The 24,897-nt window shown below is 39.4% G+C and overlaps 2 protein-coding genes across 3 annotated transcripts; both read right to left on the bottom strand.

The window, feature by feature from the left end:
- Nucleotides 1-8,669: 8,669 nt before the first annotated feature.
- Nucleotides 8,670-8,936, bottom strand: LOC146623544 (apoptosis-associated speck-like protein containing a CARD; the record flags this gene model as incomplete). Its single annotated transcript, XM_085365987.1, has 1 exon — nt 8,670-8,936. A coding segment is annotated over one exon (267 nt), but the record flags the coding sequence as incomplete, so codon positions are not given.
- A 3,943-nt stretch (nt 8,937-12,879) lies between these two features.
- On the bottom strand, nt 12,880-23,307 carry pycard (PYD and CARD domain containing). 2 transcript variants are annotated; one of them, XM_085365986.1, is made up of 4 exons: nt 22,979-23,307; nt 22,159-22,203; nt 17,089-17,121; nt 12,880-13,139 (listed from the first exon to the last, which is right to left on the bottom strand). In XM_085365986.1, exons 1-4 carry the CDS (start codon nt 23,226-23,228, stop codon nt 12,880-12,882), a joined length of 588 nt encoding a protein of 195 aa, XP_085222112.1. In that variant the 5' UTR covers nt 23,229-23,307. The 2 variants fall into 2 exon arrangements, with proteins under 2 accessions (XP_085222112.1, XP_085222110.1); XM_085365984.1 differs by lacking the exons at nt 12,880-13,139; nt 17,089-17,121 and adding exons at nt 20,252-20,613; nt 21,495-21,536.
- Between the last annotated feature and the right edge of the window lie 1,590 nt (nt 23,308-24,897).

Below are 24,897 nucleotides of genomic sequence, written 5' to 3'. Positions count from 1 at the left end.
TTGCTTGACTGTCTAGTAATTTTGGAAGAGTTACGTTGTCAAGAAACAGATCAATTTCATTTTTAGATGGGTTTATTTGTGGTGAGTATAAAGTTTCATAGAAATCCCTAAAAATGTTGTTTATTCTTCCAGGATCATATATTGTGTTCCCCGATAAATCTTTAGCAGCACATATAGTTATTTTTTCTTTATTTATTTTTAGCTGGTTAGCTAGAAATCGACCTGATTTGTTACTGTGTTCAAAATTCTGCAAGCGAAGTCTTTGTATAAGGAATTGTGTTTTTTTTTTTTTTTTTTTTATTAATAGTTTCATTTAATTCTAGTTTTGTTTTGCATATTTTGTTCAATGTTTCCTGATCTTGGTGGGACGCGTAGGCTTCTTCTAGTGATTTGATGTTTTTTTTCTAATTCCTGAATATTTTTGTTTTCTTCTTTCTTTTTGTGTGATGAGAAAGAAATTATTTTACCTCTCATCACAGCTTTCCCTGCTTCCCATAGAACAGAAGCAGATATTCCGGGAGTGTCATTAAAGTCTAAATATGAAGTCCATTCCTTTTTAAAGTATTTAATAAAGTCTTCATCTTTAAGTAGTGATATATTAAATCTCCAGTTTTTACTTGGCGTAGTATTATTCTTGTGCATTAGTGTTAAAGATACAGGAGCATGATCGCTGACAGCTATAGGATGAATCTCAGTGTCTGAAATGTCACACAGCAGTGAGCTGCTGACCAAAAAATAATCCAGACGAGAGTAAGAGTGATGAACATGCGAGAAAAAAGTATATTCCTTACTGGTGGGGTGAAGAGAGCGCCATGCATCGCAAAGACCAAAGTCGTTCATATACTGTTTGATTATATTTGTGGACTGCCAATTACGCTGAGTTCCTGTTGTGTTGAGCCTATCCATTTCTTCATTTAGTCCAAGGTTGAGGTCACCGCCAAGAATGAGTGTGCAATCAAGGTGTTCAGAGAGTGCACTAAAAAAACCGTGGAAGAATGAGGGTTCATCAACATTTGGACCATATATACTAACAATACATAGTTTTTTGTTCAATATTGATAGTTTAATAATTAGAAATCTACCCTCTGGATCTATAACTGTATCGAGTACTGTAAAATTAACATTTTTATGTATTAAAATTGCTACTCCCCGTTGTCTAGAATTATAACCGGCTGCAAACACGTTAGGAAACTCAGGTGTTTTAAGTTCATTTAAACCTGTGACAGGTTTGAGTTTCTTGTAATAAAACAACATCTGCCTGTAGTTTTTTAAGCTGGTTAAATATTTTTAACCTCTTTCCTCTGGTGCCAGCTCCATTTACATTCCATGTGACAAACCTCAGCATGCCCTTAATTGTGTGTGTATGTCTAATGATGTATGCTGGGTGTTTCGTTTAGACAGGTGGAGAGAATATGGAAACATCCCTTGTTTGTAAATAGAAAGAGAAAAAGAAGTGTGGTGAGAGACTCCATAAGTCTGACTATGTGTGTGAATATTCACTAATATGAACAAGCGTGGGTGCTGTGAGGCTGTTGTGAATGTGTTGCCGTTGAGCTGATGTGTTTGCGTGATCGTGTTGTGAAAATATGGAGAAATAGAGGGTGTTGTTTGTAGGTGAGTGGGGAAGTAGGTGGCCACAGCAGTGAAAGACAAGAGAAAGAAAGAAACCACATGAACTGTGAGCGACAACAAAAAAAAAGAAACGAAACGGAAACATTCCAATTAAAGCAATGACGGAGGATGACGGTGTTATATCTGCTATGACATCATATTGATATTACTAGCTTAAACTCATGTTAAAGGAGAGAGTGTGAATGAATAAGAAAAGAGTGTAGCGGGTTCTTATCTGGAGTGCAGTTAATATAACCACGGTGTGGTGCCGAGGTCGCGGTAAAGCTGTCCGTCCACGTAGAGCCGGTGTTCCAGATCAACTGGCGTTTAGATCAACTGGCGTTGGTCGAACAGATGTGTGGCAGTCTTGCGTTTCAGTAGCTCCTACCGACAAACCAGCAAAAAAACGCCAAATGTGTCATCTGTGACACTTGTGAGGTTGTCTCAAACACACTCCGTCAGTCTTGATGCTGTTGAACAACAAAATGTTTAAAAATGTGGCGAGTTTACCTGGTGATATCCTCATGCGCGACGCGATCGCGAAAACAGCAAACAAGTAACACCACGCCGTTGTTGTTCACAGGACAGCAAGAGTAAACGATCGGGAGACTCTTGTCGTCGTTATCGTTCCCCTCGCACGGTTTATTTCACCGAATTCAGCGTTTTTGCTTCACAACTAAAGCGAGCAGTTTGCTCTGTGCACCAACATGGAGTCGAGTCAACCAGCGCCACCTCTGGCCAAGTGCCACAGCCTACAGCCAGATCAACCTGTGACACACATCTGCAGCACGTTTGAATTCGTGTCATGCACATTTGTACCTTTCAATTGTGTGTTTGTGCGTCATGCAAATAAACCTTTGAAATGAATGAAATGATATCATGTATTTATTATCAGCCTACATTTGTACAAAATGCCAAATGACATACACATAAGAATCACCATCCTGATATCAATACTTTTGCCCATACGAAAAATGTCGTGAACACACTAATATTTCACCAGTGTTGTAACATCACATGTCGTTAGCATAGTCTGCCTGTGTCTTCCCTCTGCAAACAAACATGTTAGAGTTGGTTGTGATATACAGTCTGCATAAGTGTGGTCAATCTAATAAACATTTATAAGGAGATGGCAGTTACTGTGAATGTACAGCAGTTACACAGTGATTAGTAATAAACAGTCAGACAATGACCCTGACAATCTCATTCAATCTTGCAGATTGCACCTTCTGTGGAAAGTGGTACCACACGGTGTGTGTGGACTTCCCCTGTGCAGAAGGCGACTACAAATGTTGTGGGTGCTAAATAAACAGAACAAATTGATCCCTGTTGTCTTTGCTTACTGATTGTTTTCAGTGTTGACAATCCACATTGCTGCCATTGCATCTTTCAACATGTTTGTGGGTAGATTTGGATGTACCAGGGGTAAGTGCAGCCACTCAGCCTCTACTCAATGTGATCATAGCAGCAGATGTGTCACAAGTTAATCTAGTAGTGGCCTATGGTCATGTGTTAGTGGTGGGAACAGTCATATCCACTCACTCTCACTGGCTGTTTATTACTAATCACTGTGTAACTGCTGTGAATTCACAGTAACTGCCGTCTCCTTACAAATCTTCATTAGATTAACCACACTTATACAGACTGTATATAACTCCAGCCATGTTGATGAATTGCCTATATTGGCTGGAAATATTCATTTCCAGGGAAAAGACACAGACAGACGATGCTTACAGGATGTGATGTGACAACACTAATGAAATATTGATGTGTCATATTTGTCCAAGGCGTATTTCATTGTTATGGAAAAAGAGAATATTAAAATCATGATGACCAATTGGAGTGGTGATTTCTATGACTTTGTGTATATAATTTGGAATTTTGTACAAATGTAGGCTGATAATAAATACATGATATCATTTCATTCTTTCCAAAGGTTTATTTGCATGACGCACAAACAGACACAATTGAAAGGTACAAATGTGCATGACACGAATTCAAACGTGGTGCAGATGTGTGTCACAGGTTGATCTGGCTGTAGGCTGTGGCACTTGGCCAGAGGTGGCGCTGGTTGACTCGAGTCCATGTTAGTGCACAAAGTAAACTGCACGCTGTAGTTGTGAAGCAAAAACGCTGAATTCGGAGAAACAAACCGTGCGAGGGGAACGATAACGACGACAGGAGTCTCCCGATCGTTTACTCTTGCTGTCCCGTGAACAACAACGGCGTGGTGTTACTTGTTTGCTGTTTTCGCGATCGCGTCGCGCACGAGGATATCACCAGGTAAACTCGCCACATTTTTAAACATTTTGTTGTTCAACAGCATCAAGACTGACGGAGTGTGTTTGAGACAACCTCACAAGTGTCACAGATGACACATTTGGCGTTTTTTTTGCTGGTTTGTGGTAGGAGCTACTGAAACGCAAGACTGCCACACATCTGTTCGACCAACGCCAGTTGATCTAAACGCCAGTTGATCTGGAACACCGGTCCACGGCGATGACAGCACGGGAGCCTTTCTGGATGAAGCTACGTCGAACTGGGAACAGGACCTTGCGTCGTTCCAGGATCTCTTTGGGGAACTGGTCGTTCACGCTGAAGTCCGTTCCTTTCAGCTCTCTGCCGCGACTCTTCACCTGTTCCTTCTGTTTGAATTGACTGAATTTGGCCACAATAGGCCGTGGTCTCCCGGTCCGCGACCGCGCGCCCCCCAAGCGATGTACTCTATCGAAGTCGATGTTCTTTACGGTGTCCTCCGGCAGCTTCAGGTGGATTTTAATGAAGTTTTTCACCGTTGTCTCTGCGTCCTCTCCGGCAGTTTCTGGAATACCAGAAAACACAAGATTATCTCTCATGCTACGGGCTTGTAAATCGATAACGGACTCTTTTATTTTTTTATTTTCAATGTTTAGCTGGGTCACGTTATCGGTGAGAGATTTAACCGACTCCCGTAGCGTGGCATTTTCAGCGGCAAGCGTTTCCACCTGCTGCTGGCTGAATTCCAGGGATTCTCTCAGAGATTTGAATTCCCGGTGTAAAATCTCCACCAGGGACAGCCTCGCATCGAAACTGGACAATCGCTTGTCGATTGACTCCAGGATTTCTGCGATGTCTTTGCCGGCAGGCGATGTTGTACCGGGGGAGTCTGCCTGGCGACTTCTCTTCGATGACGGCGTCTCGATTTTGGCCGGGGAAGGTGCACTCTGGGCCTTATGCATTACTAAATCTTGAAAACAGCGGTCGATGTAATCTTGGAGAGCGTCTAAACTCTCCCCGTTGTCCTCCAGGGTGTTAGAGATGATAAAACAGATGTTGTTAGTTATATGACAATTGATTAGTATATTTGGTAATACTGAAGCTTGGAAAACCTTTGTTAAACTCTATGCTACCATTTGCTTTTTCTCCGCCAAACTCTCCGGCGTCTGACGTCACCTACAACATCACTTCCGTCACTTACCGTCTCACTTCCCTATGTACACCGATGTACACTTAATCTACCCCTCACTCAACTAATTAGCCTACCTTTACCAGTGTCCAACCAGGAAGATGCCTGCCCCTTGTCACCCTATCTGCTGGCATGTTTGTTTTACATCTATACTGTCCAGTCTCTCCTGGTGGACACACAGCAGCATTGTTTAATCTCATTTGAGTCATTGTTGACCGTAGCCAACTTTTTACTCCTCTGAGAGCACTGAAGCTTCTTTCAGCCTCAGTACCTGCGTTCTATCCTCAGATTAAAATTATTATTAAGTGCCTGATGTGCCTCATGTTTGGCCCTGGCTCTTCCCCTCTGACTGCACTAGGACATATTGCCACCTGATAAAATAACACACTGATTCGTGCCATATAAAACGTGAGACGTGTCAATTCAGATTCTTTGTCAAATACACTAATGAATCAATTTACATCAGCAGCCAAGCAATTGTCATGATAATAAATACTATTTAATCTACAGCACCAAATCATCAGTCAGTCACCTGTGAGCTCACCTCTCCACCTCTGTCTGAGCTACAACATGGCAGAGCTGCCTCTGTCACCTGATCAATAACAGTGAGACATTCCACATACATGCAGTCACACATGTGCTTCAAATACAGTCATGAACCAACAAGTCATCATCAAATTTCACCTGTGATCTTGTATCACCATTGCTCTCTGAGCTTTGTGTTGGTTCTGCTGTCACCTGACAAATAGGACATACATGACAATAAGAATAAAATGTGGAGCTGCTTCAGTGTTTCTGTGACTTTGTGCAGATCTTGACTCGTCAGTAATGTTTGTAGGCTGAGTGCATTTTTAAAACAATGTGTGCAAACTGCACTACAAGGTGGATATTTGCAAAAGCATGACTTCCTCATGACATTTTGTCTCAAAAATTAACCCTATGAATACGTCAGTGCCATTAGGATGTAATTATTGTGTCACCAACATTTTAACGTTAAACATATAATTCTAACAGCCTCTGTAAACTAATACTGTTCGAGGCTGCCGTTTTCTCTGACAGTTTCAATCAAAATTAGAAATGCTGCTCTGAGACTGAGAGAACTAACAGTGCTGCCTGTTGTGCAGTTAGTTTCCAAAACACGTTATTCATGGTTACATACAATTTTAGACTGATGTGGGCCAAAGCCTAGCACAGCCTGTAACGTTATTATGACGGACACATTTTATGAGTTAATTTGGCTTTAAGTGACTTGCAGGTTTCTTTGAAAAATACTTTCTTATATCCAGGTTCTTCCTTTTTGCTGCCATCCTCCTCTCCTCCTGGCAGCGCAGGCTTGCAGCTGCTAAAACTAAACAGAGCTCCCTGAAAGGCTCAGCCAATCACATTGGCCATATTTGTCACATGAGGTAGGACTCCAGTAGAGAACGTAATTTAACCCTTTCTGCACCGCTGGGTGAATGAGACGCTGACAGATCTTTTTCTTTTCTTTTCTTTCTATCGGGTTTGATTTTCTTTACTCGAATAGATCAAATTATTGGTGGGGACATGTCCCTTCCGTCCATGCCAAATCTACGCCCTTGCTCCTTAGACTATCTGGGATAATAAATTTCATATTGCATGCATATATGTCTACCAATTAAATCTGGCCTGAGGTCTGCCATGTTTTAAATTCAGTTATTTCTCTCAGAAATTTGAGATCAAAATTACGACTGTGTTACCTTTATACTGTCACTAGTTAGTGCAAATAGCTCAATGGGACATAGAAACCTTTAAATTAAATTCCATCACCTGATATATATTCTCAAATAATATCAAAGCTTTGAAAGCTGTTTACGGTCAGAATTTTTTGAAAACTGTAATTGTAAATAAATTCAAACAATTGAGCTTCTCTCTCTGTGTTAAACATAAATATAAACAGCGGCTTGGACAAGGCATAGAAGCCAAACAGGTTCTCCAAAACCTGTGTTTGAAGTCTGGGTCTGCTGCTCTAAAAAATTAATATACATAAAGCAAAATGTGTCAAATTAACCAACATGTTAGCTGTAGGGACTGCTGCTGCAGCACCGTCAACAGCAGTACCAGCATAGTAACAAGACCTCACACTCACAGTAGGCGGCTGTTGATAGCACCATCCATGGAGAAGTGCAACTGATAAGAAACCAACAACAACTTCACTAGCCTAATTTTAAAAAAATGGTTTCAATATCAGTGATCAAAACAAAATTAAATATATACATACTATATATATGTGCATAATATTATATCTTATTTCATTTGTTTGTTTCACTCAGAAAAGCAAAGAACATGTAATCAGTTATGGGGCAACGCATTTCAAAGATGCACAGGTCTCAGTAAAAGAGATATGTGAACAAATGAAGACTGAAGCCGTCGTACTCGACCAGAACAGGGTGCAAACCAGAAAAGAGGCTGATATTGATGGAAATGCGCTGCCTACCGAGATGGAGAGCCTTCCCGAATTCCCCAAAGCAATGATAACTTCATTGTATCCACAGAACGGAGTTCCAAGCTCGAGTGAATAAATAACTACTTGATATCTTCAGTGGCACAGGAGACGAGTGGACATCATATTTCTTGCAATGATGCAATAAATGACTTTGCCTCTAGAAAAACTAGAAAACAGGTTCAAAGAAGAGGGAGGAGAAAAGTAGAGTTATGTTTGATTCCTAAACCGTGTTTGATATCTTGTTTTGGGAAGCTCAGGTAGATATTATTGGCTCATCATTCAAACCCTTTTTACTGCAGACAGGCACAGTGCAATACTCATTACACTAGAATTTAAAATCTGACATTTTACTTGATGCCAGAGGAGAGTCCTGAGGGTCGTTTTACATTTTAAAAAATGCAAATTTAAAAATATGTACAGTTTGAATATAGATACAGTCACCTATATAACAAATTCAAATCAGCTGCAACAAAAGGCTAATACACACATTAATGAATCAGTAATTAAGGCCAGTGACATCATGTAAATGATCCTGATTTCATTTTAGGTACTTTAGGTGAAGTCTGATGCTCAAAGCTTTGCAGATTAATTACAAAGTAAGTTGATTGAGGAGGATCGTGACTTTAAAGTGTTTAAATATTTGTTTAGCCAGTTGGAAAAAAGTAGACAACATTGTTTAAACTCGGATGCAGACATCGTACACTGCGTTTATGTCACTATATTTATTTATTCATTTCAAAGGTCAATTTATAAAATTTAATTATTCACTAAAACGAATTCTTCGAGTTTAATTCTGGTTTATTTTTAAGGACAATAAATGTTTGCATTATGTTTTACTTTATAGAAGATAATGAAATCTGAAAATAAATTTATGACAGTTTGAGTCATGGATAAAAACATGGCTGATGACATCGTCAGTTCATTTTTAAATGATACAATTTACATTTTTAATATAAAATTTTTTTTAAATATCCAAAGTGTTTCATGTAAAATGGATCAATTAAAGGAGAGTCACTGAGGAGCAAAGGCACCACATAGCAGAACAATTTTCCACAAAGAAAAGACATCTCCACCTTTTTAATGTAAACATGTTATGTTCAGGTAGATCGTGTACGTTTGGTCTAAAAATGTGTTTTTTTCCCAACACATTTACTTCTTTGAAAGGTCTTCAACGAGAAATTTCTCATTTGCCAAAAGGCTTTCATAGAAGATGTCTTTGCAGGCTGCACTGGCTTTCAGGGGACCACTGTAGAGCTCCCTCATCCTGTCCTGAGAGGTAGGCAGAGCTCTAATTTTGTCATATTGTTCTTGGTCGATAACTTCCTTGTATTGGAGCTCATCCAAAATGGGTGCGATGTTGCTCACTCTCTGGATCAGCTGGACTCTGTGTTTATCCACAAAATGCTTTCCTGGAGAAAAAAGGAAAGAAATGACAATAAAAGTTTACGGTTGTTTATCATGTGAAAATTTTATTAGCTTTATTCTCAGCTTTCATAACAAAATGCTTTAAAAAAATCACACTTATTTCATAATTAAAATTAATTAAATGTTAAAAATAGAACATAAATGATGTCTGTAGGAGCCATATGAGTTGTTCCTTTTTGACTAAGTGGGTTGGTTTAAATGGACTCACTGTATTGGTGCACAGGCGTGTGGGGCGTGTTTCATGGGTGTGGTAGATGATAAATGTGGTTGCACTCACCTGTTTACAGCACCTGATGTTGATGAGCAGAAAGGTAAGGTGAGCATGAGGCAAAACTTTCTGTTGACCGCAGCTTGAATGATTTTGATGTATTTTAACTGGAACTTGATGGTTTATGTATATTTATGCACTAATTGATGCCATAGGCCAAGTTGTAGTTTGGTATAGTAGTTAGTGCAGTTCTTTGTGAGTAGCAGTTATTTGTTTGTGCAGTCTGTGCATTTGTTTAATAGTTAATCCCACGTGCTGATTTGTATATTGGACAGCTGCATGTGGAATAAAAGAAGCAAATGGTACAGAAGTGTATTTTATGCTTTTATTGTTGCGCGTCATCTGTATCCTCATGTTTAGCCTGCCGCGGCCATAGTTGGAAGAGCCACAACAAATTGTCAACAGAAAAGTTTATAGGTTTTATTGGATTGTTTATATATAGATGAGTTTTATTGGTGAGAGTCTTATGGTTTGCTGTTGCCTTTGTCCACGCAGCTTTTAGATTAAGCCTTTGGCTACACAATACAGATTTCTTTCAGGAGTCTTATTCCCCTGTTAGGTTTCAGCAGTACAGCTGCACAAGGCGTTGTACTGATTTGCTTTCTAGTTATTGTGCATCAGGCGGCTGAAGCCATTGGCTTGGGAGTACCGCCGCAGTTTGTGTTTAAGACAGTTTGTCTTCCTCACAGCTGACGGTATGGAGGTACATAAATACCCACCGCTAGTATGTACAGAAGACTAGGTTGAGTTAGTTAGGTTTAATAGGCAGATAGAGGGGGATATTGCTCCTGTTAATTGTGTGTGTCCAAGGTTGATTGAAGGGAATGTCATCAAGTTGATGTGTTGGGATGAGGCTGTGTGGCATAGGTGCAGTTCAGCGTTTGCATTTTGTAATGTGTTGAAGAAAAATGGAGACACACCAATTAATACAATGTGGTGATGTGGATGGAAAGAAAAGACAGCCGAAATCGACTGCTAAGGCTTTGGAGAATCAGATTGAAAGGCTGCAAACAGAACGTCATACTAAGATTAATAAAATTAAAAAGGTCGTAAAAATTATTAAAGAGTTAAAGCAATCTGAGGATAATGTTTCCACTGTTCAGGCTCAGTTAGAGAATTTGTCTGTGTTGCTTAATGAGGCAACTCGTCTGCATGAAACCTTGCTTCCTTTGCTTCCTCAAGAAGAGCAAGAGAAACAAACTGCTTGGTTTATAAGTGTGAAAGCACATAATACTGAGTTTGTGGAAGAGATAAAGAAATGGCTTCGTGATGCAAAGGGAAACCCTCAGAGCAAAAATCAGGTGTCTGAGCTTGATTTGCCACATTTAAATCCACCTGGTGTTGAGTCTTCTGATGTATTACCTGCTGGAAATGGTTCTGGTGCTTCTAGGCACACCGGGAATGTTGGTAAAGGTGCTGCGATAGATGATGTTAATCCAAGTGATAGCGTCTCTAATGTTGCAAGCAGAAGTTGTAGGAAAAGTAAATCATCACTCAGTGGCTCAATGGTTTCATCTGCCTTGTCAGCACGCATAATGGCAGAAGCTGACATGGCTGCCCTTCTTGTTCGACAGAGGTTGTTGAAAGAAAAGCATGCTTTGGAAGAACAAGAAACACAGCTTAAGAAAAGAAAGGAGCTGCTTGACTTAGAAACTGAAATAGCAGCTTCAGCAGCAGAGGTGAATGTTTTAAAAGTTTCTGAAATGTCCCGAGTCTCAAGTGTGGTTAATGGTAAATCTGATGGAATGAATTCGTATTTAGAACGAGAGCAGGGGCGTTTGGGCGTTTTAAATCCTAACGCTCCTACGTTCAAACCTGTTACCAGAGCCCCAGGCCCACCAGAGGTGTACGAAGACCACAAACCTCCCTCCACCCGCTCATGTGTAGTGTTGCTGTGTCCTGTTCTAAAGTGCTTTTAAAACATGGCAGGGCATGGCTTCCTGCCAGAGAGCAGCGAGTGTCAGCACGGCCCCTCTTGAGAACCCTCAATGTTTACATGCATTTAAAATTCAGAGGTGGCGCCAGAGGTGAGGCTGGACGCTGTATAGTGTGTCCACCCCCACAGCCCTATATGTATGTGTGAGTGTGAGTAATGTGGATGTCTAAGTTGTGGAATAACATTTTATGGCCCGCAAGATCATTTTATATAGATTTATTATTATTGTTATGCATGCCCCGGCGATATGGGGTCCTCAGGGACTAGTAAAGCGCTATACAAATACAGGCCATTTACCAATTCAGCAGACGTTTGTCACCAGAGCAAAGCCACAAACTGAAGCTGTTGTGAAAGCAAGTTCTATTGTAGCAGAGGAGCCAAATCAGCTCGGCCATTTACCGAGGGAGAGTTTCTGAAGAGCTGCATGATGAAGCTGTGCAACGTCTTGTGTCCAGACAAAACGCAGATCTTGGCAAATGTGAGCCTGAGCAGAAATACGATTGCTGATCGGGTTGGTGAGATGGCCACTGATTTAAGAACACAGTTGTGTGAAAGAAGCAAAAACTTCATTGCATACTCTCTTGCTGTGGATGAAAGTACAGACATGATGGACATTGCACAGCTGACCATCTTCATCCGTGGAGTGTAAATATTGAACATTAAATCAATGCACGGGACAACGACAGGAAAAGACATGTTTGAAAAGGTATTTCAAAGTGTAACCGACATGAAACTGCCCTGGGACAACAGATGGAGCGCTGGTGTTGTGCAGGATGTAGGATCTAGTAAAGATGCAGGAGAACTGTACGGTGAGTTAACAGCATATCACTGCATCACTCACCAGGAAAGGCTGTGTGGTAAAGTCCTAAAAATGGAGCATGTAATGATCACCGCAACACAGACCGTAAATTTGATCTGAGCTAAAGGTTTAAATCAGCGTCAATTTCAGTCTTTTATGTGGGAAATAGATTCAGAGTTTGCCAACATTCCTCATCATACAGAGGTCCGCTGGCTGAGTTGGGGAAAAGTTCTCAACAGAGTTTGAGCTCAGCAAGGAAACCTGTCAGTTCATGGCATGTATGATGCGGTGGAGGCATTTCAAGTGAAGCTGTCACAAATGCACCAGTGCAACCTGCCTCACTTTCCCTGTTGCCGAGTAATGTTGAACAAAGCTGGCGCACTTTGCTCGTCTACATGCGGCTCCAACCTTGTGTTTGCTTTCATTTATTTTTTCTGGGTTTTTTGGCAGCATGTTCATATTTCTACTTTGCATAATTTTGACAGGATATATTTTTATGGAGAGCAAAATATAAAATAAATAAAATAAAAAGTTAAAGTTTATTTTTTTAAGTGCATTTATTCTGGAATAATTATTAACAACAGAGTAAACGTTCGTAGCCTGTATGATGTCACCAGGTCCAAATTATAACCAGTGTTTTAAATCCGCCCACTATGATATTAAAGCATAAAACAAAGAGTCTGATATTTCTTATGTTTACATCAGAAACAAAAGGCCAAAAGGCTTTAATATAAAAAATTTTTAAATATCCAAAGTGTTTCATGTAAAATGGATCAATTAAAGGAGAGTCACTGAGGAGCAAAGGCACCACATAGCAGAACAATTTTCCACAAAGAAAAGACATCTCCACCTTTTTAATGTAAACATGTTATGTTCAGGTAGATCGTGTACGTTTGATCTAAAAATGTGTTTTTTTTTTTTCCCAACACATTTACTTCTTTGAAAGGTCTTCAACGAGAAATTTCTCATTTGCCAAAAGGCTTTCATAGAAGATGTCTTTGCAGGCTGCACTGGCTTTCAGGGGACCACTGTAGAGCTCCCTCATCCTGTCCTGAGAGGTAGGCAGAGCTCTAATTTTGTCATATTGTTCTTGGTCGATAACTCCCTTGTCTTGGAGCTCATCCAAAATGGGTGCGATGTTGCTCACTCTCTGGATCAGCTGGACTCTGTGTTTGTCCACAAAATGCTTTCCTGGAGAAAAAAGGAAAGAAATACAATAAAAGTTTACGGTTGTTTATCATGTGAAAATTTTATTCACTTTATTCTCAGCTTTCATAACAAAATGCTTTAAAAAAATCACACTTATTTCATAATTAAAATTAATTAAATGTTAAAAATAGAACATAAATGATGTCTTTCACTTTTTTCATCCAGACATTGAAACATTATTGTGTTTCCTGAATTTCCAAGAGTCAAGTTAATGTTGCAGTTTCCTCTTTTATTACAGAGAATCTAGTGAGCTGGTTTCGCTCGCTGCTGGATGCTTCATTCACATCTTTTAGCCGACTTTCAGAGGGTACTTCACGTGATCTTGGTTGTCAGCCATGGGGGGTCCAGGTTTTTTAGACAGACAGACCCATCATGATGAGCCCCCACAGATTTTTGTCTCAGCCCAGACCTGTCCTGGGTTTTTAGCAGCCGCACTCCTGACTTTGGGAATGGTTGCTTTAGTTGTTGGTTTTGGATTGTGCAGAACAGACTGTGGTGCTCATGGTCAAGGTTACATCAAGGGCAGCAAACACCAAATTAAATTTAAGGTAATGATACTGAATTCCACCTTAACAGCAGCTTCATTCTTCACACTAAAGAACACTGAGGCAATCGTTGATTCAGTGCCCTATAAATAAAATTGAACTGATTGAATTGGAAATCAGCCATCACAGCTCATGGAACATCTGCTTATAAGCCTGCTGAGTTCAGTTGGCTAAATCCACAAATAGTAGCAGCGTCGGTCAGCTGATCATAACCTTTACACAGAAGCCACCTGTGCTCACAAGAGAAATTATTATGATTTATTTTTAAGTGATTTCTGTCCTCATGCTGCAGCACCACAGCCGAACTTAGGGTTTAGTGATGTGTCATTCACAAACGAGCCGACACAAAGAGCTCATTCTTTGTAGCAAATGACAAAAGCCGACTCTTCAGCCTCAACCACTCAGCCCTGCTGAGAATCCATGCAACCAGCAGCTTTGATGGGCACACCGTGTGACCAATGGCATGCAGGGACAGATAAGGATCAGACAGTTATGTGAATAAAGGAAGGGGGCGAACAGCGAGTGTACACTCTAAAAAGTAATTCATCAGGCCTTTTACCACCACTTGATTAAATCCATAGCTGCAACATAAAAATTCTAATTTATTGATTAAGATAGGCCTTCTAAGTTGCAAACTTTATTTTTTGGGTTGTGTTGAATTAATAATGTTGGTAATTACATTAAATTAATTTTATATGTAATTTGAAATTAAATCCCAATGTTAGTGGGTTCAAAATAAAATTCAAGTTGTAATTACTTAAAGAAATTGAATAGATAACTTATTTTTTTTCTTCTGATTTCAAATTCCCTCCCCTACCGACTTAACTAGCCCGGGCAAATTCACACATGCTGGGTTGCATGGTGCAAGCTTTTGTAAAAGACATTTCAAGGTAAGTAACATTTCATTTACAAATAACAGTTCTACCAAAGCAAAGCATTTGTGCTAGTCACCTGTAGTGGATTTGTGTATGATGTGATGCTCATACAGATAAGGAAATACTTTGCACTACCACATGTAGCTAATGCTAGCCATTCTAAACTTTAGCACAGCAGAGGATAAGACTTATAAAGTTTCATTTGAGTCTTCAGCTTCAGCTAGAGAGTGCAACTGTGGCTAGGAAAAGCGTGGTTAAAGTTTTGCTACACAGTGCAATCTAATTTCGATCTTAGGCTAATTTTGTTTTTCTTTTTACCAAAATTAGAAGCCTTTAAACTGTGAATAGTTTTGTCAGAGGGATAACCTAGAGGCTTCTTTTTTCCATCTGGCTCACCTATTTTATGTCTTTATAAAACTTGCATGACCTATACATTTTTTACAAAATGGGCTGGGAGTGAACAATGTGTAAATTCGAAACCTCTGCAAAAACAGGGTTGCTAAAACATTAGAGATTACACCACGGTTATGGTGGGGAAGTCTCCCTCGTCTTCACCAAGATTGTTTTTCTTCCCTCAAAACTTGGGGTAGCCTTAGATCACTTCTATCCTCTTTAAATAATGTATTAGAGCATTCATTAATGCAGTGTAGCTAATAGTCTGCAAGGTTTAATTCTTCTGTTTGTGTGGTCTACAGATAAAGGAGGAGTTCAAGAGAATAACCACTGTAAGCCTTGAATGGCTACACTTGACAATTGCACCCCAAAACTGATGGATGTCATTTTATCAAGGGGAGGAGCTAAGGGAGTGAGAATCAGGCAGATCAAGGACATGCTTCTTGAGGTAGGACAACCTTTAGACTTTGGGTAGCTTTGAAATGCACTTTGTTGTCAGTCACCCATGTATTTTATACTCATATTTTATTTTTTCTTAAATAGCACAAGACAATTGAAACAAGCAGAGAAGTAGCCATCTGCTGCCTTATCACTTTCCTTGGAGAGAAGGACGAGGACCTTTTCATGGAGTTTGGTGTAAGTAATTCAGCATTGTGTGTGTGTGTGTGTGTGTGTTCGTTCCATTGATCATCTGAATTCATTAAGATTCTATAATTCACTAACCTATTTTTTAAAATTTGCTTTACAAGGACACCGAAGAACTTAAGGCAGGTGATGAAAACTGCCATCATCAGTGACCGGTACACCCCTGGATCTAACCATAAGACTGCAACCATTGTGGTGGAGGAAACAAAAATCATGGAGGGCCAGAATTTCCCAAGGTGCTGTGTTTTGCTCATGGGCATAATATATGCTCTCAATCTGAGCTAATGCAAGGATCTGAAATATACTTTTGAAGTTGTTCAGAAGCTGTTCCTTGACCTTGATGGAACCATCATTATGTTAAAGATGTTGACTCTGTTTCAAAAATTGTTAACTGTTTTGAATCCTGTATGTGTAAAATTGATCTTAAAGGTGTTTGCTGCATTGTGTAATAGAAAGATGCAAGATCTTGTAAAGTTTGGTAGGCATTGAAAGTTAACATTTACTGAACACTTGCATGGAAGTATTACTGCAACAAAATGTTTTCTAAGTAGATTTTTTTTACCAATTGAACACATTTGTTTCTGTGGTGTTAAATACATAAAGGCATATTCTATAACTTGGCTGTGATGGTATAAATCTAAATTTCTGGTTTATTTTCACTTTTTAAATACAAAGTGTTGAAATGCCTACTGTTAAAAAATAAAAAAGTTATTTGATTAAAAAAATGTTGAATGAATTCCTTTCTTAAAAGCTATTACAATAAAAAAAGAGAAAGCTAAAATGATGATAATAATGATGAAAATCAGCAACTTAATATTTTAAGTAATGAACTTTAAAAAAATTTTTTGTAATTGCTGTAATTGATTACATAACACTTAAAAATCATTTCAAATAATGTGGAAAAAGTAATTGGAGGAACATAATTTTTATGAGTAAACAACTTAAAAATATGTTTTTAAGCTACCAAATATTACGTAAATGGTAATTAAAATCACCTTTGATTATGGAGGATAATTTAATTCCCGTAACTCAATATAGTTTGTTGGTTCAATCTAATTTCAACATAAGTTATCATAACTCAAAAAGAGTAATGGAAACTGTTGCGTTAATTTTTTTTGTTGAGCTTAAACAATAGTTTTTAGAGTGTAGTGGTACGGACCAGGTACTCAGAGCACCACAGAAAAGTGAAGAAACAAGCAAAAATGGAAAAGGAGCAGCATCTGGCTGCATTTCATTGATTTTGGAGACCAAACAGCTGAGTGCAGACTCTTTCAAATCAGGAGCTGGCTAAAATGATACTTCTTTTTAGACTGCAGGAACACCACAAAGCACACGTCACCAAAATCTCAAAGACTTATTTTCATTTCTGTGCCTCACAGAGCACACATCTTTTTTTCATTACTCTTGACCTCAGGCTAAGTTATAGTTTGAGTCAGGATCAGTTACAGGGAGAGGACTTCATGCTGCACCTACCGTCTGCCATTGTACATCCACCAGATGCTCCAGCTGGAACAAGCAGAGGGGAAAAACTATTGATTAATACTGTTAGAGCCAATCTATAGAGAAATATTTTTGATACTGTTTCAGTTATGTTACATGTTTAATTTTGTATGATATGTTGTTAGAGAATAAATGCTGCGCGTTTAATTTGTGTCGGGTAAGAAAAACATTACAGCGCATGTGTGGTAGCAGGTTAGAGTGAGCCAGGATGGCAATGGAAATGTGCGCTGTAGCAGCAAATAGTTTTTTGACCGTGACATCTTTTGTTTGTATGTACGAATCAGAAATAAATCTGCACAGCTCACATTAAAAAGTGGAAGAATTATTTTTTCGAAGCTTGGGACAGAAATTCGCCACTACAAATACTGATGATGATGTTTTACACTGATAGAATATAAACAACTTCCTTCTGTCCACAGGATGAAGGGCTGCTCAGATTTAAAACTGTGCACCTTATTTGTTTCCAGTTGGTTGGAAACAATAAACGATGGGCTGATGCACCAGAAAACATTAAAACCAACTAAATCATGGCTCTTCTTTAGGTTATTAATATTTGGCTCCACTGGACATACATAGATAAGCTCATTTCAGGATTAGGTTATCTTATCTTTTCTTTATTTTATTCGATCTATTGCTAATAAAACATTGCTAATAAAAACAGCACGCTGCCCTAGTAACCAATGTGCTGATTACAACTGTCTACTGTTTTACGGCTTTTTTCTGTTGTTTTTGTATTTTGGGACAATAAAGACGAGTTTCCACTCTTGAAGTTCTATAGTCAAAGCACACGGCTCAATAATTTAGACTAAAATTTAAGCTCATACTACGTCATTTTGATAAACAATACGGAACTCACCGTCACTGGAACCACGTTTTGAGGACTGTCCACCTGTAGCGTTCTCTGCGGAAATGAGGAAGACACAGAGTTTGATGTGTGATGAATGTGTGATGGTGCTAAGAGCAGTAATATTAAAATACCATACATGGGTGTAATGTTACAGGCATTAAAGAACTATTGGAGGTTAAACGCAGTGACCCTCACAGCCGTCACGTATAATGGCTTCAGCTCCACATTTATACAGAAGAATGAAGCAGCTCCATCAGCACATTATATATGATTGTTATTACACAAGAAGTCAAGACTTTCATTTGTAATGTGAAACTGGAGCTGTGGAGCTGAACCTCTTAGCCGCGGAGACCTACGCTTTTTAATTTCATTTTTATTATTTAGCTTTCTCTCTCTCATAAACCTGCACCTTATTCCACAACATTTTTCTTCATCCGAGGTCTTTAATCCTGTCAAACCGCACGACATCTGCAGTCAGAGGCAGTGAAAATGATCAATCAGCGGAAGCAACATCTGGAACACTGTGGAATCACACTGGGGACAAATATAAGCTGAAACACCGTCGTGGAAATATGTTGTAGGCAACTCGCACAAATTCGCCAAACTGCGATTTGGGAACAAAATGTTCTCGGACGGTGTAAGGATCAGTGACTCTGTTAGCTGTTATAAACGGGGACTGGGGGGTAAAATCGAGAGGCTCTGAAGAAGAAAGTGAAACTGAAAGAAGAGCAAAGACGAGCGGGAAGTTTTTTGTTTATTTTGTTTTTTTAAACCTTTTTGCTTCAGTTTTAAACTTTATTTGTTGTACAGATGTGCGGATACGTCAGCGGTCCTTCCAGTAGTTGCTCATTATTAGGTTTCGCTCCGTACGATACAATAATCTAACACTCAGTCTTCAAACCCTGGCACCGAGCTACCGCAGCGGTTTGTGTCGGGTTTAAAATATGAATCTAATCGCAGATTCTTACCTCTGCGCTGCTGTCGATTTGTTTCAGGATCTCCAGAACCACCGAAGCGCCTCCTCCGCGGTAAAGTCTGTGACCTGCAGCCGGCTTTTCCCTACTTCCTCTTTTTTAACATTACGCGCGCCTTTTTCACGTTTTCTCTGCAGTCCAGAAGCAGATGATTTCAGACCATATGTTGTGCCAGAGTGATTCATTCAGTGTTTCGTTTTTTAGGTTCTTTGGGTGAAGTTTGATGCTCAAATCTTCACAGATTAAGTTGATTAAGGAGTTGAAAGTGTTTACATATTTGTTTAGCCACTTTGAAAAAAGTCCTGTAACTTCCTAAGACCCGAGCGCTTGATTGGGACGTGATGAATGTGAAAACAAAGAATTATCTTTTTACCTAATTTTGCTCTACAATGGCCTGATATTCACATATGAGCACATTCGTTTTAGATTTCGATAGAACAGTGGCAGTATAATGTCCCCGTAAGTGGATATCAGGCCCTTGTAGAGCAAAATTTAGTAGTGTGGTCGAGACAACCCAAAATGGGATGTCCGCGTATGTGGACAACAAATGCAAAACATCATTTAAAATCTTGTGCAGAAATTGTTCCCAGTGTTTTACCATCATATTTTTTGAATGAATATTCTGATTTTCTGCCTCCCCCGTCCCTCCATAATGTACACTGCATTATTATTTGAATAAATCATTTGATAAAAATGAAGATTTTATTTCAAAGATTAAATTATAAAACGTTTTAATTAATCATCAAAATGAACAAGAAAAACATGAGTTTAATTTTGGTTTATTTTTTTTAAAGGACAGTAAATCTTTGTCACTATGTTTCAAGTTACAATAAGATGATGACATTGAAAAACAGATTAATGAGGCTTTGGATGATTTATGGATAAAACTCATTCAGCTTCACGGCCCCAGATGATTCATAGTAATGAGAAAGGTACCCCTCTGCGTCCTTATGAACGCTCAGGATTCTTAATTGAAGCACTCCCCTTTTTATTCTCTTCGCGGCCCTAACCCTAGCATTAACCATCACCTTACATTTATCAATTTCAACCCGCTCTCACGCCTGGGAACGAGTAACATAGCGACGATTTGTCACATATATGTTACGTTTTGGGATGAAACGTGTTTGGATAAAAACATGGCTGATGACATCGCTGATTCATTTTTAACATATATAACATTTACATTTTTTAATATAAAACTTTCAAATATCCATATTTTTTCCTGTAAAATGGATCAATTAAAGGAGCCACTGAGGAGCAAATGCAACACATAGAACAGTTTTTACAAAAATGTAAGTGTAAAATAAAACCCCCACAAAGAAAAGGCATCTAAACCTTTGTAATGTAATCATGTCATGTTCTGGTAGATATTGGTAGATCTATATTTGGTCTAAAAACTGTTTTTTCAACACATTTAATCCTTTTCACTGAGCTCTTTAACGAGAAATTTCTCATTTGCCAAAAGGATGTCATAGAAGATCTTTTTGCAGGCTGCACTAGCTTTCAGGGGACCACTGTAGAGCTCCCTCATCTTGTCCTGAGTGGTAGACAGAGCTCTAATTCTGGTATAAGTTTCTTGGTTGATAACTTCATTGTCTAGGAGCTCATCCAAAATGGGTGCGATGTTGCTCACTCTCTTGGTCAGCTCGACTCTGTGTTTGTCCACAAAGTTCTTGTCTGGAGAAAGAAAAGGAAAGAAATTTAAAAAAAAGTTAAGGGTTGTTTATCATCTGAAGTTTTTATTCACTTTATTCTCAGCTTTCATAACAAAATGCTTTAAAAAATTCATTTATTTCATAATTAAAATTCATTAAATGTTAAAAACACATTCGTTCCTTTTGGTCGACTATTTAAAAAGAACATAAATGACATCTTTCCTTTTTTCATCCAGACATTTAAATATTGTTGTATCTAGTTAATGTTGCAGTCTTCTCTTTTATTATCAGGAAATGAGGAGCTGCATGAGAGTGCATCTGCTTGGCAGTTTCAAGGCCTCGGGCACAAAGGTGAGAAGTAACGAAGTACAAATACAAATGTATTTTACCCGAGTCTTATTTTTTCTGACTACTTTTTACTTTTACTCCCTGCATTTATAAACAAATATCTGTACTTTCTACTTCTCACATTTTCTAAACCGGCTCGTTACTTTTGCTTTAACGCATTTTAGTCGAGTTATTATTTCGTCACTGCGAGCCTCCAAACATCCAAACGATTTAAACCTGAAGAGAAACACATGGTAGGCGGTCCTGTTCGATTATCATTCACCAGAGGATGGTGATCTCATGGTAATCTATGGGGCCTTATAAGGCTCACTGGCCTTAGATTTGATGGTGGGCTGAAGGTTTCAAACTTTGATCCTCGTGCTTCTCTTTCAGCTAATCTAATTAATGCTATTTAAACATATGTTAGGGTGTAGGAACACAACAAAGCACATGTCAACAAAATATGAAACACTTAATTTCTGTGAATCCAGCGGACATGTTTTTGTTTTTTACGCTTGACCATGTCCGAAGTTTTAGTTTGACTCAGGATCAGTTACAGGCGAGGTCTTCACCTACCGCCTGCGGTTCCACCAGCTGCTCCAGCTGACGCACTCGAGGCTGGAACAAGCAGAGATCTAGTGTAAGAGCATTTTATTCTTTTGTTTGTGTTGTTGCACATTTTAACACTCAGTTAAATAAAAACTGATGCACGAGGAAAATAACTGGTTAGATACTCAAGGAAATAAAAACGGGACTATAATGTTCTGGGGAGACGACAAATCATTCAGAATTAATTAATGGTGTGTAGAGGCGGGAGGAGCGATCCAGTAAGTCGCCCCCCTTTTACGCACAATTTGATCTGCCACCAATAATCAGAATGGGAGGGGCAGACAAAGCGTCCACGCTCCATGTTTCCCGTGAAAACAGGACAAAATGTCGACGCTTGGAAGAGAAGAGAAGACACATGGACACATTTCGCATTTGACGTCAAGGAAAGTACGAGCACAGAAAACCTTTACAGACTTTAATCAACCGAATTAGCTTTAGAATTAGTCTGCGATAATCTTCCGATATTTAGTCAACTAAAGCTAAAAGAATTTAGACAAAAATTATGATTAAAACTAAATCAAACGTAGCACTGGTCTATACTGTGAAATGTCGGTAAAGAAGAAAGGAAAACAGCAAATCAGCCTCGTCCCGTCGAGGCTGATTTGAAAGGTGAAGCAGCGCAGAAACTCACCGTCAGTGGGAGCAGGTTTCGAGGAATTTCCACCTGTAGCTTCCTCTGCAAAAATGAAGACACAGTGTTAGAGTCCGTGACGGTGTTTCAGTGGATCACACAGAGACGAACAGTAATATTAAAATATCATACATGGGTGTAATGTTACAGGCTTTGAAGAACAAGTGATCCTCACGTACTATGGCTTCAGTTCCACATTTATACAGAGGAATGACGTATCCCTCAGCTCCATCAGAGCTATCAGGACATTTTATAAGATTATTATTACTCAAGAAGTCGAAGTCCAGACTTATCGTGGGACTGGGAAATCGCATCTGTGCGCATGCGCCAAGCGCATGGCGCCAGTGCCTGATCAACGTCAAAGAGGTCTGCCATTTCCATGCTCTGGCAGCCGATAAATGCGGAACTTATACCAGCATTATCTCCCCATTCTGGCTAGCGTTAACGACATCAACACAGTCTCACGATGAAAATAGGTCGCAGTCCTTCTGTACGGGTGTAGGTTCTGCACAACGTTTCCTCGTACACATTTCTAATTGTTACACGCGAACGGCGCATAAAGTAGCTGCTCTAATTAGGCCCGGTCGCGCCCGCTGACTTCACTTTTAATCTGCAGATCGGGAGTAAAACGGGCTCGGACACGTATGGAAGAGTGACTCTGTTCGCTGTTATTAAATAAACGCTGAAAAACAATCGAGAGGCTCTGGTCAGATAAGAAAAATGAAAGTGAAAATGCAGCATCCGAACACTCAGCCATCATTAAACCCTGACCTCCGTCTGTGCAGGTTTTAGGCTGCAGAATCACAGTCGTTGATCTTACCGAGTTCTTTCGCCTCTTCGCTGCAGCCGATCTGTTTCAGGATCTCGAGAGTCACCCTCAGAGCCCCCTCCTCAGTAAAAATAGACACCAGCGCGTCTGTGACCTGCAGACGGCTTTTGTCCTCCACCTTGTTGCGTTTTACGCGCGGCGGTTCTCTGCGGTCCAGAAGCTGGTGGCAGAACTTCTCATAGTTCCCCTTTTCCAAGTCCTCCAGAGTGTCTGCCACAGCGGATTTGATAGTTTTGGCCATTATTCACCGAGATCCAAAACTGCACCTCTGATTGTAACCGCTGTTGCTTTCCGGTGTGGTGCCAGAGTAGCTATGTAAAGCTGCTTTAAGCAATTTGGAACTGTAAGAGAGAAAAAAACGGTGCATTCAAATGCCTTCGGAAACAGAAATACTCTTTATAATAGCTCAGTCTGTTTCACAGCTTTTACAGATTATTTCACAGTGTAGTGATTTCACAGGCCTAACAATTCTGTGATGTATCTCAGGGCAGATATTTCAATTATTTGTATTTATTTTGTTATTGTCACATTGCTTCGGAGCAACACTAGCAGTGTAAGTGCAAAACTAACATAATTATGATTAATAATATATCAGTAACATCATTTAACCCTTTACATGGGCAACAACCACAGTCATGAGCCTGGGAACGGACACTTTTATCTAAGCTTAAGCTACAAACTCAGTCTTCTTTAACTGCACCACCACAAGCCCAAAACAGATTCGGCCTTTCTAAAGTAACATAAGGAAACCTGTGATGTCTGTCAGCATGGAACAAACGGGAGAAGCCCACTAACCGCAGGTCCTCACAGGCTCACTGGATGGGTCACAGTGTAACAAGCACAGTTACAGTTATGCAATTCCTCGTTCATCACTCATTTCCAGCCGACCACCTTATAGATCACATCCATCTATTACAGTATAATGGCATATTTTCAACATATGAGAGCTAACATTTCATTCCTTTAGAGAAACACAAACAACTTTCATCTTTTGGGGCTTCGATTCACAAGTCAGTGATACCACTGCTTAAATCCAAAAGAAAAACTCACCACGCTGTTTGCTTTGCTTGCTAAACATAATTTAAACTGCTGCTGCGCCGACAAACTACTCAGTAACTGACAGGGAGCAAGGTCAGGTTGTATAAGTAATGTTTTTCTCAGCATATAAAACCTTTCAGAAAATCACTGGAGTGTTTAATATTTTCAAAGCCAGAGTTTATATCCATAAGGAAAATGTAAACTGCACAAAGCAGAACAACATCATGAAAAAATAATGCCAGACCAGATCATTTTTACTTTTAGTGTCCCAGAGAGCAGGGTACAGTGAAACGTGTTTCTGCTTACACCCTAAGCAGAAAAAAGCAGAATCCATGTAATGCATGGATGTGCTTTATTTTAATGGATGGATGTAAAAATAGTACAGTCTCAGCCACAGTTAAAATAAAAGTGCCACAGGCCCCCAGTCAGGGCCTTATACTATGAGTTAGTGCAGGAATTTATATTTGCAACTGTGATAAAAAACTAAGAAAAATAAAAACAAAGTTAGTTAAAAACAGTAAAAGCAACCCTGACATTGTGTAGAGAGAAGTGCAAATGGCATTAATAAGTGATATGTACACTTTAAAGGTAAGAAAAATGTTTGGATGAAGGTATAATAGAAAATATGTTTGGGATCTTGTGCCTCACAGGTGTGTTCACCTGTGACAGACTGAAGCCTTATTGTACAGATATAACTAAAGATCAGTAGGAATGATTCCCCGAAGTGTTCTTTATGGCAGTGAGGCTGAAAGGTCTGAGGGAGAAGTGTGAAGTGGGAGTGACGGGTCGTCCATGAAGGAGAGCAGCTTATCTGTTTCTTCAGTGACCTTTGACCCTCACCGACTAAATCGCCTCCAAATTCTGACCGGTGA

Source organism: Diplotaxodon limnothrissa, linkage group LG11 (genome assembly GCF_057381915.1).
Source record: "Diplotaxodon limnothrissa isolate DT_005_m linkage group LG11, D_limnothrissa_male_GT1.1, whole genome shotgun sequence".
Classification (NCBI taxonomy): domain Eukaryota; kingdom Metazoa; phylum Chordata; class Actinopteri; order Cichliformes; family Cichlidae; genus Diplotaxodon; species Diplotaxodon limnothrissa.
This window is presented reverse-complemented; position numbering and strand designations above follow the sequence as displayed.